Source organism: Podarcis tiliguerta (assembly GCF_965153285.1).
Source record: "Podarcis tiliguerta genome assembly, chromosome: 14".
Taxonomy (NCBI): Eukaryota; Metazoa; Chordata; class Lepidosauria; order Squamata; family Lacertidae; genus Podarcis; species Podarcis tiliguerta.
The window spans coordinates 25,681,186-25,695,168 of record NC_139547.1 but is presented as its reverse complement, the minus strand read 5'-3'; the positions used below and the strand labels follow the sequence as shown (position 1 = coordinate 25,695,168).

General features: G+C 41.0%; 1 protein-coding gene across 3 annotated transcripts in view; it reads left to right on the top strand.

Moving 5' to 3' along the window:
* The window catches only part of DENND4A (DENN domain containing 4A), a 64,943-nt gene that overhangs the window by 26,138 nt on the left and 24,822 nt on the right, over positions 1–13,983 (top strand). For all 3 annotated transcript variants that reach the window (XM_083411774.1, XM_083411773.1, XM_083411775.1), the window contains exons 11-18: positions 2,621–2,721; positions 4,591–4,809; positions 5,371–5,516; positions 6,726–6,859; positions 7,909–8,044; positions 12,054–12,260; positions 12,966–13,094; positions 13,708–13,852. In XM_083411774.1, coding sequence (XP_083267900.1) covers positions 2,621–2,721; positions 4,591–4,809; positions 5,371–5,516; positions 6,726–6,859; positions 7,909–8,044; positions 12,054–12,260; positions 12,966–13,094; positions 13,708–13,852 — 1,217 coding nt within the window. The remainder of the gene's footprint in view (positions 1–2,620; positions 2,722–4,590; positions 4,810–5,370; positions 5,517–6,725; positions 6,860–7,908; positions 8,045–12,053; positions 12,261–12,965; positions 13,095–13,707; positions 13,853–13,983) is intronic.

The following is a 13,983-nucleotide window of genomic DNA, read 5'->3' as shown; positions in this document are numbered from 1 at the left end:
AGTCTTAGTAATCCTCATAGTACTGTGGAAAGCAGTTAGCTTTCCTAAAAACAATACTTAAAGCTCATGTGAACAAAGGGTGCTTCTTAAAGACCACACAGTCTGAAAGCAGAACTGAGATTAGTTTGCTGCAGTTCTTGGTGGTCTAGACTTTGCAGTCTTCCTTAGCGGGGAAGAGTACAGAGGAAATGTGTTTGTAAAATAAAGGAAACAGATTTCATGGGCATGTTCCAGTGTTGTTACTAATTTAACTGCTCTCAACTTGCAATTCTCTTGGAGTATATAAACATGGTTAATCTTGGTAATCTCACTGATGACTTGGGAAGGGGGAACTTGTACCATCTTTAATCAAGGACATGGAATTAAGCGAGCATTTCTGCATCCTTTGTCAAAAGCGAATGTCATATACAGTGGGTACCTTGGTTCTCAGATTTAATCCATTCCGGAAGTCCATTCCAAAACCAAAGTGTTCCAAAACTAAAGCATGCTTTCCCATAGACAGTAATGCAAAATGGATTAATCTGTTCCACACTTTTAAAAACAACCCCTAAAACAGCAATTTAACATGATTTTTACTATCTAACGAGACCATTGATCCAAAATGAAAGCAGTAAACAATGTACTGCAGTCACACAATCAATCAGTAGCTGAACTGGGTTCCACAAAAATAACAAACAAACTGCAAAAACAAAAACGCAAAATAAATAGCAAAAACAGACAGACCTCAGCGTAACACTCAAAACAGAAGTGTCGCGCTCAAAATGAAGCAGATTTGGCTTCCAAAAAAAGTTCACAAACCAGAACATTTACTTCCGGGTTTATGGTTCCAAATGAGTACCAAGGCATTTGAGAACCAAGGTACCACTATAAGCCTTATATAACTGATTTCCCTTAAAGTACAGGTGAGGAATTAGCGGGCTTCCAAATGTTGTTGGAACCCAGGTCCCAATGTCTTTGGCCATTGACCATGTTGACTGGGGCTTATGGGAGCTGGAGTCCAACAAAATTTGAAGTGCCACTGGCTCCCCTGACTCCCCTGACTGTTGCCTTAAAGGATCTTGAGAACTTTTGTTGGGTGAAGAATCACTGAAATGCACACCAAGAGTTGGATATAGAGCAGGCCACAACTTTCCCATTATTTAGCAGAGAAGAGATGGACAAGACAGTTGTTGCCGACAGTCCATATTCTCCACCCACCTTACTGCTGGGTAATCCTGAGGGGAAAGAGTGGCCATTCTGAGAACAGAATGCTGGACTCACCGCCTGGTCCTGCAAGCAAATTTTTAGATTCTCATGTTAACTGCAGATGATGATCTGGATCAAGCCCAAAGTCCCCACAGTGCGGGGATATGGCTGGCAACTGGTAATTGCAGTGGATTGGTTGTTGTGCCATTTCTTGAGTTCCTTTTATGGCCTCCCCAGAAGGGTTTGTGGGGAGCCTGCCTTTCCTTATCGCTGGACCAGTTGTGACATTAATCCACCATCAGTGCCAAAAGCAACTGCTTGCAAACCTTTGCTGGGAGAAAAGTGAACTCTTGCCCCCTGCCTGATCAGTCTGGGAGGGAAGTTCAGTTACTTCCTGGCCCTGTCATCTTAAGTTCATGGCAAAATTTATGTAGCTGTATTGCAAGAAACCCTAATGAGACCAGGCAGAGCATTACTATAAACCAGGTACAGCTAGATAGCCACAGCAGTTGCATAAAGAAGTATCAAACTAAGCTGCTTTTTGGGCTCCTCTCGCCTATATTAGGCAGGAGTAGGGCTGTTCCTACTCCAGTTCACCACCCACATGAGCTGCCCTCTTCTTAGCCACTGTGATTGGCCAAATTGTGGGGCTAGGAGAAAGGCAACCCAGCTCATTCACAGCCAGCCATTCTGGCCACACAGCCAGCCTGAGGCACACCCTAGTCATTATGCTGTAGTAGTGTCCAAACTTTTTTCAAAGAGGGCCAGATTTGATGAAGTGAAGGGCTGTGAGGGCCGACCAAAGTTGTTAACCTTTTTTTAGGATTGAATAGGATTGAAGTTGTTGTTTTTATGATGATTTTACCCCAGAGTTGTTGAGCTTTTTTTAGGGTGTTGCAATTGCAGCTGTAGAAAGGAGAGCAGGAGTGGTTTTTGACTTTACTCGTGTCCAAACCAAAATGTTAGTAAACTGTATGAGTGTGCCATACAGGTGTCAGGGTATCAGATATTTAGGACTCTCACATGCTTCAAGGAAATACTGAAAGGAAACCATCAGCCGAGGCAACAAGGCTGGGAATTGAGAGATGAGAAGCTGAATCAATTAGTATGGAAGCAGAGGACCAGATAAGATTTAAAATATTAATAGAAACAAACAGCATGTTGGGTGCTTCCCACAGAAAGAAGTGAGGGGGAGGGAAATCATGCTTGCAAGGTTTCCAACAGCAACAGAGGAGAGCAAAAGCTTGAATAATCCGAGTGCAGTGAAGGACACTTTGCCAGATGTCATCTTTTCACAAGCATATTTAAAAATACACTGTCATCTATAAATAAAGATTTCCATACCTAGATAACCATTTATGTGTACACTTTTTAGCTGTTGCTTTGTATTTTCAAAATACCATGTTTTGCATAATACCTCTGTTTTTATTTCCAGACCAGGAGATAAAAGAAATATTGCATGGAAGATCTTGCCAAAGAAACCCTGTAAAAATCTGATGAACACTCTAAATAACTTGTATCAGCAGCTAGCAGAATGTAAGTGGGGAAAATGACACAGAGATTGGCATATGCAGTGGCTTGTTGTAGTTGTTCATGCTTTAAGATGGTTAAGCTGTTGTGCTACTTAGCAGGAGTGGACTTCAGGGAATCCAGTGAAAAAGCTGTCTTTGAAGAGGGGAGAAACATATGGTGTTCCTTATTCTATACAGATGGAACAGATAGTGATTTGGGAAAGGACTGTAGCTCAGTTTAGCTCTCAGCCAGCCATCCTTGCCTAGAGGAACCCAGACAAGGTTTTTCATTATTTTGAAATTTTGTAATAATTTTTGACAAAATTAGACTAAGAGACTTGTGGCATCTTAAATGCTAAACAAATCATTATGCCATAATAAATCTGTTAGTCTTTAAAGTCCCATGAAAGTCTGTTGCAGCACAAACAACAAACACGGCTACCTTTCTGGAACTTCTGTGAATTACTGTTTTAATAGGTTGCATAAATGTTATGTATTTGAAAAGCTGGGCTTGTTAAAATGTCCAGCTTTGAAAATCAAATAAAAATTATTTTCCAAGATTAAAAATGTCATGTGCCTGACACCTTTTTATTTACCCAGGCATTTAAATTGTACTTTAAATACATTCTGTTTTATACTACCTCTGCTGCAATGAACATTTTTGCTGCTTTATATTTTATTTTTGTTTCATATTTATTGATAAACATGAATAAATGCATTTAGAAAGCCAGTATGGTGTACTGGTCAAAGTGCTGGACTAGTACCAGAGGGACCACATTTGAAATCCCTATTCAGCCTGGGTGACCTTGGGCCGGTTGATATCTGTCAGCCTGACCTACCTCACAGGGAAAATGTGGTGATAAAATTGGGGGAGGGGAGAACCATGTACCCAGCTTTTGTTGTTTGGGAGGAACTATAACATATTGATATAATAGATAAATTCATAAGATCTGTTAGACTCTTGCTCAGAGCAGAGGTATCTACAGTGGTTTCCTTTATTAAAAATGTTATTTCTCTTGAGCCCTTTATTATTCCACTGAGGTGATATAAGTGTGCATCAAGAGCCACATGCAAATTCCACTGAAATAACCAGGAGTCACACAGGAGCAGTCCTTGGCAGATTTCACCCCGGGGGCTTAAGCTATATCACTAACTGATGTATGCATTTCAAAAGCTTACATAAATTGTCTTTTTCTATGTGCATATCACTGTGTTTTCACCCAGACTAATTCTGTCATAGTTTCCATAGCGACGCCTTTTCTGCAAAAAGTAAATGTGCTCGTCTGAGTCTTTTGTCTATCTTGGAGACTAGTGATTTGCATCCTTCTCTGCCATAGCTGTATCCCACTATTTAAACCGGATCTAGGGAACTAGTGATGAGGTCACCAGTAAGATGGGATATTAGTATTGCCAAACCTCCCTCCTGGTTGCTCTGCATTCCCTACCTTATGCTTGCTTCCTCTGTGTCTCTCCCTTCTGCTTTCCCAGCCTCTCTTAGTACCATTGGTTGATGTGCTCTGATGTCAGGGTGGGCCATGTTAGCTTGGCAGCTGTTCTCATGTCACAGAGAGGCTGGTCAGACAGCCAATATAAGTGTTTGGTAGTCATTGGGGATGGTAGGATATGCATTCTTTGGTGTCTCAGTGCTTGAAGCAAAATTACACTTGCCTCCATTTGTGACTGTATGCTACGCGCTTCTGAATAACACATTGAGGATGCAAATAAGTTTATTGGTCTTGAAACATCTTGACAGAAAGAGACATGCAATGCTTGCCACTTATAAGTAGCATAAGTAACTTAGCAAGGTGGGATAATGAAGTAAGCCCTGTGGAGCAGAAAGGAAATGCTAACTCAATACTGGGAACGTTTTCATATTTTGTCCTTTTATTCACAGTGCAGCAAAGACCAAGAGATGACGCACTGATGGAGCTGGCTATGAATGACTATGATTTCCATTCAGGGGAGAAGCTGCATCTGTTAGATGTGGAAATCCAGGAGGCGTTCCTCTGTTTCATGGCCTCTATCCTAAAAGGTTACAGGTCATATCTAAGACCCATTACCCAAGCACCTTCTGAAACAGCAACAGATGCAAGTTCCCTATTTGAGCTGCAAGGTAAAGGAACAGTTTCCTCCAGTTTGTAGCTTGGTTTTAAATGACTGGCAAGGGGAAAGCTGTAAAGGGATTGCATCCAACTAAGTTTTACTCAGAGTAGACCCATTGAAAGTAACACTTAGTTGAATTGCAGGTGTTTAAACAGGTTGGATGGCCTTCTGTCACAGATTCTTTAGCTGTGATTCCTGCATTGTAGAGGGTTGGACTAGATGATCCTTCCATCCCCATAATTCTATGACTCTGTGAATGCATACCTGTCTGTTTTAGGCCCAGGCAGTATTTCAGTATCTTCCTGCAGTTCATTTAACATCCCTTGGAATTCCTGCCATGGTTTCACCTGGGCTTAAGTACTTAAGCTTTAGGCTACATTCAGTGTCTAGTTTTTGGAGGTTTTTCAACTTGACATTCAGAGTTTGAGTTTCTTGCACTTTTGTGGCTCCTGACGATGGTAGCGGGGACCCCATATGGAATGTTTATTTAATTTCCTTTTCTTAGTGGAGTATATGTTCTTTGCTTTCCCTGCCAACCACGTTTATAACATCAAATGTTTTAACTTTATAGGGTTCTTAAAAAGCCGTGACCGTTCACATCAGAAGTTTTACACTATGATGACCAAGACACAAATGTTCATTCGCTTCATTGAAGAATGCTCCTTTGTCAGTGATAAAGATGCAAGTCTTGCATTTTTTGATGACTGTGTAAATAAAGTAAGTGTGGCTGACATACTTCTCCATTGAACCATGTCTGACAACAAACACTCTGCTAACATAGGATTTGGCAACTCTAGGTAATTTTGAGTGGCTCTCATGGCCCCACACTGCCCACTGTTGCTGATGGGAGTTGTTGATCAGCAGCATTTGGAGAGCACGATGTTGGCAAAGACTGATCTAATTGGCTCTGATACCAAAGATTTTATTAAATCCGTCAGTGTCCATATAGTTGACATCTTCACAGCTGACACTCAGTCTGGCACTAATGTGCCCCTAAAATTTCTGAAAACTGCAAAATGTGCTGAAGATGGTGGCTTTTGTTTTTTTGCAAAAAAAACCTTGACTTAACCCTTACCCTTGACTTAATTGTTGCAACATAAAGTGCATGTCACACACTTGAGAGAAATTCAGCAACTATGGAAATTGGCCATTTCTTTCCTGCCATATGCTAGAAAGATGGCCAGCTCAAGTGCCACTGATTACAGACAATTCTGCTGCAAGAAGTGGGGGGGGGGGGGACTCCTCGGCGGTAGGCAGCCTTCCCTGACATAGGATCCTGTGAGGAAATTGCCTTTTTACAAAGGGAGCAGTGGTTTTGCTATGCAGAGCAAGGAAACAGGACTAGCTTGGTTAAGTATGTTCATTGTGTGTCATGCCAATGTATTTATTACATAAACACACACTCACACTGAAACATGCTTAACCAAGCTAGTCCTGTCTCCTTGTTCTACATATAGCATAAAATGAGCAGCTGAAAAATATCACTTATCACTTTTTGTGAGAAGCTGACTGCTGGAATCACTTTCAAGATAAACAAGGCATGACAATATTCTATGAAAGGGATATGACTTGAGACCAACAAACCTTTGAAAGCAGTATGCGGAAAACAATGCTCTCATCTTTATACTGAATTGCTAAATTTCTTCAAAGGAAGTCCAAGACGCAGCCTTTTTCTTTCCTTTTTCTTTTTTTAAAGAGATTGGAGACCGAAGGTGGGGGAATTGCAAATAATGGCAGTAAAACACAGGAAACATTATCTAAATGTTTCATAAAAATTTCATTCCACTTGATTGTAAAAGCCCTAATGTTACTGTATCATTGGCAACTGTTTTTTCTACACACCATTGTATGAACAATACCCTGCTTCCAAAATGTTAGCATATGTTGTACTTGAGATAAAATACATTTTAAAACTATTTTATGCAGGTAGATATGGATAGGACGGGTGACATGCGGCTTATAGAACTGGATGAATCATACAAGAGTGAGCACACAGTTTTCATAACTCCCCCGGAGATCCCCCACCTTCCCAATGGAGAAGAGGTTCCATCACAGTACAGGTAACCCTTTGGAATGTGTGTGTGTGTGTATATGTATGTGTATATGTGTGTGTGTGTGTGTGTGTGTGTGTGTGTGTGTGTGTGTATCACCCACCATCCACTCCCCAGATTGAACACCAGACCTTTGCTTATTTTGACAACCACCAATTGGTGGTTGGTGGGTTTGTTTGTTTATTTTGGTCTTCCTGAAAGTCCTTTTTTAAAAAATCCCGCAATCTAATTTTCTCTTTCAAATGAGTTTGCAGGTCAGTATTGATTTTTATGGGCTTCTGCTATTTCTTTGTTCGTTAGAAACTAAATAAGCTTTTCAGATGTTCATGGCATAAATGCAGTCAATACTAATGAAGTTGTCACTCTAATTGAATAGCACACTAAAAAAAAATAAAAATCCTTACTTAAATACTCAGCCTTAAGTGAGTATATAGATCTCTGCTCAGGAAAGAGTTTTACTGAAGGGTCATACAAAGAAGAGGGGGCCCAAGTTAACCTGTCACTTACTCCATTTTTCACGGCAATTTCATAGTTTGGTGGCAGAGCACATGCTTTGTGTGCAGAAGGTTCTATCTCCAAGGACCAGGCAACACATGACTGGAAAGATCCTTCTCTGCCTAAGACACACACACCCCAGAGACCCACAGCCAGTAAGAGTAATGACCATAGCCCAGACTCATTACCAGGCAACTTTGTAAGTCCCTCCATTCATCCCTCCTCATCTCTTAGTTGTCTCAATTATGAAGATGGACAGCAATTCTCAGAGGGCCAAATATGGTCAGTTACTGAACCATTATATGCTGATTCCGCTCAGTAAATAAATGCTTGAAGGATGTCTTTTTCTTTCTGCCCCCCCCCCCCGGTCAGGGTTTTTACTTGAAAAAACAAAGAAAGTACAGCAAGCTTGTGTGTTCTCTATTCAATTTTTTACTCCTATAATAGAACTGTAGCCCACGAAAATATCAGTTGTAGTCAAAGCAGCATCATGGCCCAAAGCCCTCTGTATGGTGTTGGGGCATAAGTAAATAAAATAAGATGGCGTCTCCCTTCTTTTTCAGTTATAGTGGATTTCCTGTACTGCAGCAAGATCTGTTTGAGCGGCCTAAGGCACTCCTGACAATACAGAACAGCAGATTGTCTTCAAAAGCCAGCAGTCCCAACAGCCCGTTGCCAATGTTCAGGAGAACAAAACAGGTACTTAGTAAGCATGCGGCACCCTTCGGTGTTCTGTGTATCCTGGTTTCACTGTTTCTCCCAAGGAGTTTGCTGCAGTGCTTTTTACAGTCTCTTCAAACTTGGGGCGAGTTACAGCAAATTGCTGCTGGCTGCCATGGACAGTTGAGAGAGCGCAGTTAATTCATTCATTCCCATTTATTAAATTTGTATACTCCCATTCATCCATAGATCTCAGGGTGGTTCACAACATAAAATTACAATATAAAACACATAACAAAAGTTATGTGGTTTGGAACAGGCTGCAGCAAGAGTTATTGAATACCTGCACATAGTTCAGTGTATAATTTACCTAAAAGAAATGCATTCCAGTATAGTATTAAATGTGAAAGAACATTATTATTTTTTATAGATCAGCCTTTATTAGCCCTGGGAGGCAGGGACAGGGTCCCCAGATGCTGCTGGAACACAATTCCCATCATCCCTGACTGCTGGTCCTGCTGGCTAGGGACAATGGCAGTTGTAGTCCAACATCATATTGGGATAGCCACCCACTCTGATGTTGGGCTGAGGTTCGGCTTGTGGGCTTCCCAGAGGTGTCTGGTTGACCACTGTAAGAACAGGACAAGATGGGCTTTTGGCCTGCTCCATCTGGGCTCTTCTTACGTTCTTATGCACAACCTCTTCCTCTCTCCCAACCCAACAAGCTGGGTCACATATGTAACAAGCTTGTGCCCTTTGGGACTTTGAACTAGATTATCTCTTAAACAGCAGCTTCCCCATACTCCCTCGTAAGCTGCTTTTGAGAAAAACTCAGGAAATTTAAAGAGCAAGTGTGGCGTTTGCCTCCTAGGATGGGTCAAGGAAAGGGTTAAAATGGGTGTGATGTGATTGGCCAGTGAGAATGCAAGGGGGGAGTAAAAGATAGAGAGGGAGGTTTTGAAAGTCAGTTGAGGTTGGGAGTTGGGGTTTGTCAGTTGGGAGTTGCATTCTCACTGGCCAATCACATCACACCCATTTTAACCTTTTCCTTGACCCATCCTAGGAGGCAAACGCCACAGCAAGTTAAAGTGCTTTGTAAACTGTTTGCATTGAAGAGTTAAAGAGGCAGACATCCCAGCAACACCACTATAATGAAAATAAGTGCAGGCATTGTGTAAAATTGGGTATGTTATGGGATGTATTCTCATAGCAATGGGCTTTTGAAAAGAAAAAGAAGTAAAAGGAGTGGCAGCCTTGTGGCAATCCAGAAATGCACATTTGTGTGTTATACGGGAATAATTTATTCCAGCTTTTGGGTGCTCTATAAAGCTCTGCTTGTCAATGATATGAACTTAGTTTGAGTGCCTCTACTGAATTGTAACGAGGATCTCAGCCTCCCTAGGGACTCCATGCTATAATTTAATCTCACATTTCCTTTTTCTTTCCCTCTGCTATCCACAGCAGCTGTTGCACAGAAGTGCTTGTGGGTAGAATTAGGCATAATAAACCAGTTTTAAAACAACACTTCCTTCGCAGTTTGTATCTTTTTATTCATAGTACGTTTTCTCAGTTAACCTTCCTCTGTCCTTCTGAACAATGTTTTTCCATTTTCTTTTGCTCCTCACCTTCCTTGTTGGTTTTATTTAGTCACTATTACTAGCAGCGAACCACAGTTATGGTATTTGAAGCATTTGTCAATCTATCAATTAATATTTTCTAACTGTCTAGTCTTGTTTTAAATTGCTTTGAACTGTTTTCATCTATTTTATGTGTACTGTAAATCACATTGAGATAGTAGTTTGGAAGGTGGCTACTAAATTATATGCAGTATTAGCAACAAACCAAAATTCTGGTATTTGGGAGACTTAATCCATCAAGTTGCTGGTGACTAACCCATTAATAATTTTCAGTCACCTTGGCCCAGGGCAGGTTACAACATTTTAAAATACAATTACAAAAAGCACCACCACAAAAAAAAATCTAATAAAAACTAACAAAATTCATACAATGCTTATATTAGATTTAGATTTCCAATCTTTCTGCGTAAGGAATCTTCAAGGCTGCTTTCTAAAAAGAGTTTCTTTTCCCATCTCACGGGATTCATCCAATAAGACACCCTCTCATACCGTTTTCAAGTCCCAACTGTTGAGCAGAAGTCGGTTTTCAAAATGGCGGGAAGGACAAGGCTGGCCTCTGTTAGAAACTGGGCATTTAGTGTCCCCAGTCCCATGCTGTGGAACACTCTTCCAACAGTGATTCAGCAGGCATCCCCTCTTTTCAGTTTCAGGCATCTAAAACTAGCCTGTGAAACTGGCCTTTAAAAACATTTTGATTAGCCTGTCCTTTTAATGATTATTCTGTACTGTTTGTAGGTTGTTGTACTGTTTGTAAAGTTTTATTTTATGCATATATTGCTATACACTCCTTGCAATGTTTTACGAGATGGCAGTATATAAATAAATAAGAACTGTAGAGTTAGACATGAAGCAGATAATCACGGGCTTTTTCCTTGTATGGGAGGCATCTCCTTTGTTATTGGTGTCTGCAGCCTGCTGGAAACAGGTTTAATATCTAATTTGGATAGTTAAGTCACTTAACCTTGTTTACCTCTTGTTCTTGTGAGCACTGTTTGGCATGTAAAAATACAGTGATATGTCCAACTCATGCTTTAACTAATGAAAATTCTTTTGAGCACCTGCTGGTTGTACAGCAAGGGTAATGACCGAGTTATCCCAGTAATTATTTTTCTACTGTGCTGCTCTTGTTCAACATTCAGATAACGACACCTTGACTTCTATTATCTATCTCTCTATCTGTCTCGTGGTTTGAGCGACCATTTAAGGAGCTTATTTTCCCCTCTAATGCACTCCACGTTCTGTTGCATTTCAGATGAATATGTATGTTCTATTGCGGTGATGCTGGCATGCTGTCACCCTCAAATGATTTCACTAGATAATAGTTTGCATTTCAAACAAATTAAGTGTATTAGTCATCCTTGTGTCTTCTCAGGTATGAACTAGAAACACCAGTTTTCTGATTTTAGAAATGAAGCAACAGTGGAATTAATGAGGGTGTCAGAGCTCACCAACCAGGCATAGCCTTTGCTGAATTAGGCCACCAAATCCTGCACATCAGGAGATAAGCAGGCTGCAGAAGCCAAAGTAAAACATAGTACTGAACACCTTCTTCCAGGAAACCCACAAGTTTGGTGAGCGATTGAGCCAGCATAGGCCAATAATAGCTTGTCTTCAGTCTGAAGACTAAGATATAGAAGAACCTGACCAGAGTTGAGGGCCAGGCTTGATGAAACGCAGAAGATCTGTGGCTCAATTATCTGACATAGTTTTTTTAATAAAAAACCACAGACTGATGGTTTGATTGGCATATCAGTGGTGGCTCCACTTTTTGGAATGCTCTCCCCAGGTAGGCACACCTGGCACCATCATTGTCTGTTTTTAGGTGCCAGGCCAAAATGTTCTTGTTCTCCTAGGCTTTTGGGTCTAAATTTTCTGCTTATCATTTAGTTGAGCGGGGCTGAGTTGGATTTGCTCTTTTAAATACATTAATGTTGGTTTTCTTTTTCTTTTTATGCTTGTTTTTGATATTTTTTATAAGTGGCTTTAAGTTCCCTTTTCTGAAGAAAGTGAGTAATAAATATAAACCCACTTCCCTAGCACTTTAGTCCTGATCCAATTTGCACTCACCTCCCCCTAGCAGCTGTATTTAAGCTTAGAAGAAAACACTGGGAGACGTGATCACAGATCCCTTGTGTATCATCTAATTTGGCCCTCAGGTTCTCTCTGACCACGTGAAAAGCTGCTTGTTGTTTGTATTGCCAGCCAACCACTGAGTCTCGCAGACCAACTGAATTTGTTCCACAATTCAGTGGCCTCCAGCGAAGAGTGTGCAGCAGTCAATAGTTGCAGAGCTGTTACTGAAATAATTCAAGTGAAGATCTGCCTCATGCTTATCTCCCTTCTATGGATGTGAAGAGGATTTTAAAAGTGTAACATACCTAAAACACAATATTTTCAATGTCTCTTTGCAGGAAATCAAGTCGGCCCACAAGATAGCCAAGAGGTATTCCTCCATCCCTCAGATGTGGTCTAGGTGCTTGCTGCGCCACTGCTATGGCCTCTGGTTTATCTGCCTTCCTGCCTATGTCAAGGTGTGCCATTCCAAAGTGAGGGCTTTGAGGACGGCCTATGATGTGCTGCGGAAAATGCACTCGAAAAAGATTGATCCACCTGACGAGGTAAATTGCCTACATCTAGTACCTGGTGTGGAAACTGGAGCTTCAATTCAGGAGCTGTGCTAGGGAGTTCTGGAGCTGGTGACTTGATGAGTTCAAAAGGGGCAGAAATATTATTTATAGTCACCACCAGTATTTCCTCTTCCTGGACCTCTGCTGGGTTATTGCTTGCAGCTTGCCTCCCAAGTAGATTCTTCACAATACAGCTGTCTGGCAGTGAAACAGGTGCTTCTCTAGCAACTCTGAACTTTCTCTTGAATCTGGTGTCACCTTTGCTTCCAAGGCCTGTGGGATGGTGGGGGAGAGTTGGGGATGAAGGAAAGGCTCAGAATGGGGTTGGAGGGGTTCTTGTCGGAGTCCAGGAATCCCTAATATGGATCTCTTCTGGCCACCTCTGCACTGCTGCAAGTTCCTCCAGGTTTTTAGGGTTCTCTATGAGGCCTCAAGTCTTTTCCTTTGAAGAGGTCTCTCCAGTGTCTAGGTTAGATGGGATCCTGACATAAATGGATGTCCTTTCTGAAATATGATGATGGCCCTAAGTTGGCCAGTTTCTTGAGAATGAATTTGTATTGTGCTTTTATTATTTTTTGTTGGCAGCCGCCCAGAGTGGCTGGGACAACCCAGTCAGATGGGCGGCATATAAATAATGCATTATTATTATTATTATTATTATTTTATCTGACAAGGAGAATCTTGTTTTTTCCCCAGGTATGCTACCGGGTGTTGATGCAGTTATGTGGACAATATGGCCAGCCTGTGCTAGCAGTGAGAGTCCTTTTTGAAATGAAAAAAGCTGGAGTTGACCCCAATGCCATTACATATGGTTATTATAATAAGGTAAATATTTGTTAATTATTTGAAAGCCTTGCATTTTAGTACTGGAAAAATAATTCTTTGTAAAGATAATGATCAATTGGCCAATGTCTGATTTCAGCAAACCATAGTATATGCAGTGCTTTTTTTCTGGGGGGACGCAGGGGGACGCGCACCCCTAAACATTTTGTGAATCTAAGTTTGGCCTCATTGAGGGGCAGTATTTCAATATGAGTAGGACAATGAGAGTACCCCTAAACATTTTTTTATCCATCTGTTCTCTGTTTTTAACACAGTTCTCAGAGTGGTTTAAGAATCAAAATGTCTCTTCCCAGGAAACTTTGAAAAGGGTAACTCCATGAGGGAAGTGGGGGTCACCTAATAATTCTCAGCATTCTTAACAAACTATGGTTTCCAGAATTCTTAGGAGGAAGCTGTGACTGTTTAAAGTGTATAGTGCAGGTGGTCTTGCCCAGAATGAGACCAGGGAAACCTGGTCTCAAAATCCTAGGCCATGACATTTTTGGAACAGGTTGATCATTGGATTGCTTTAATATAGAATGGGATAACTGAAAGTGTGCTACTCCAAGATCCGTAGGTTGTGTGATTTAAATAATTTCCTTTACTGTTATTACAGGCTGTTTTGGAAAGTACTTGGCCGTCAAGCAATCGAAGTGGCTATTTTCTGTGGACAAAGATAAGAAACGTTGTGTTAGGAATCGCTCAGTTTAAAAGAGTTCTAAGGAAGCAACCTGCAAATGGCATCCACAAAGTTCTTTCTGGTAGGAGTTTTTATGCATCTTTTGGTTTGTAGCTCTGCAAATTTAACTGCTTTCAATAGGTAGAAATGCCCAGTTTTCAAAATCAGTCTTAATTAATGCAGCATATTCTATTCAGTGTTTTAATTGCTGTA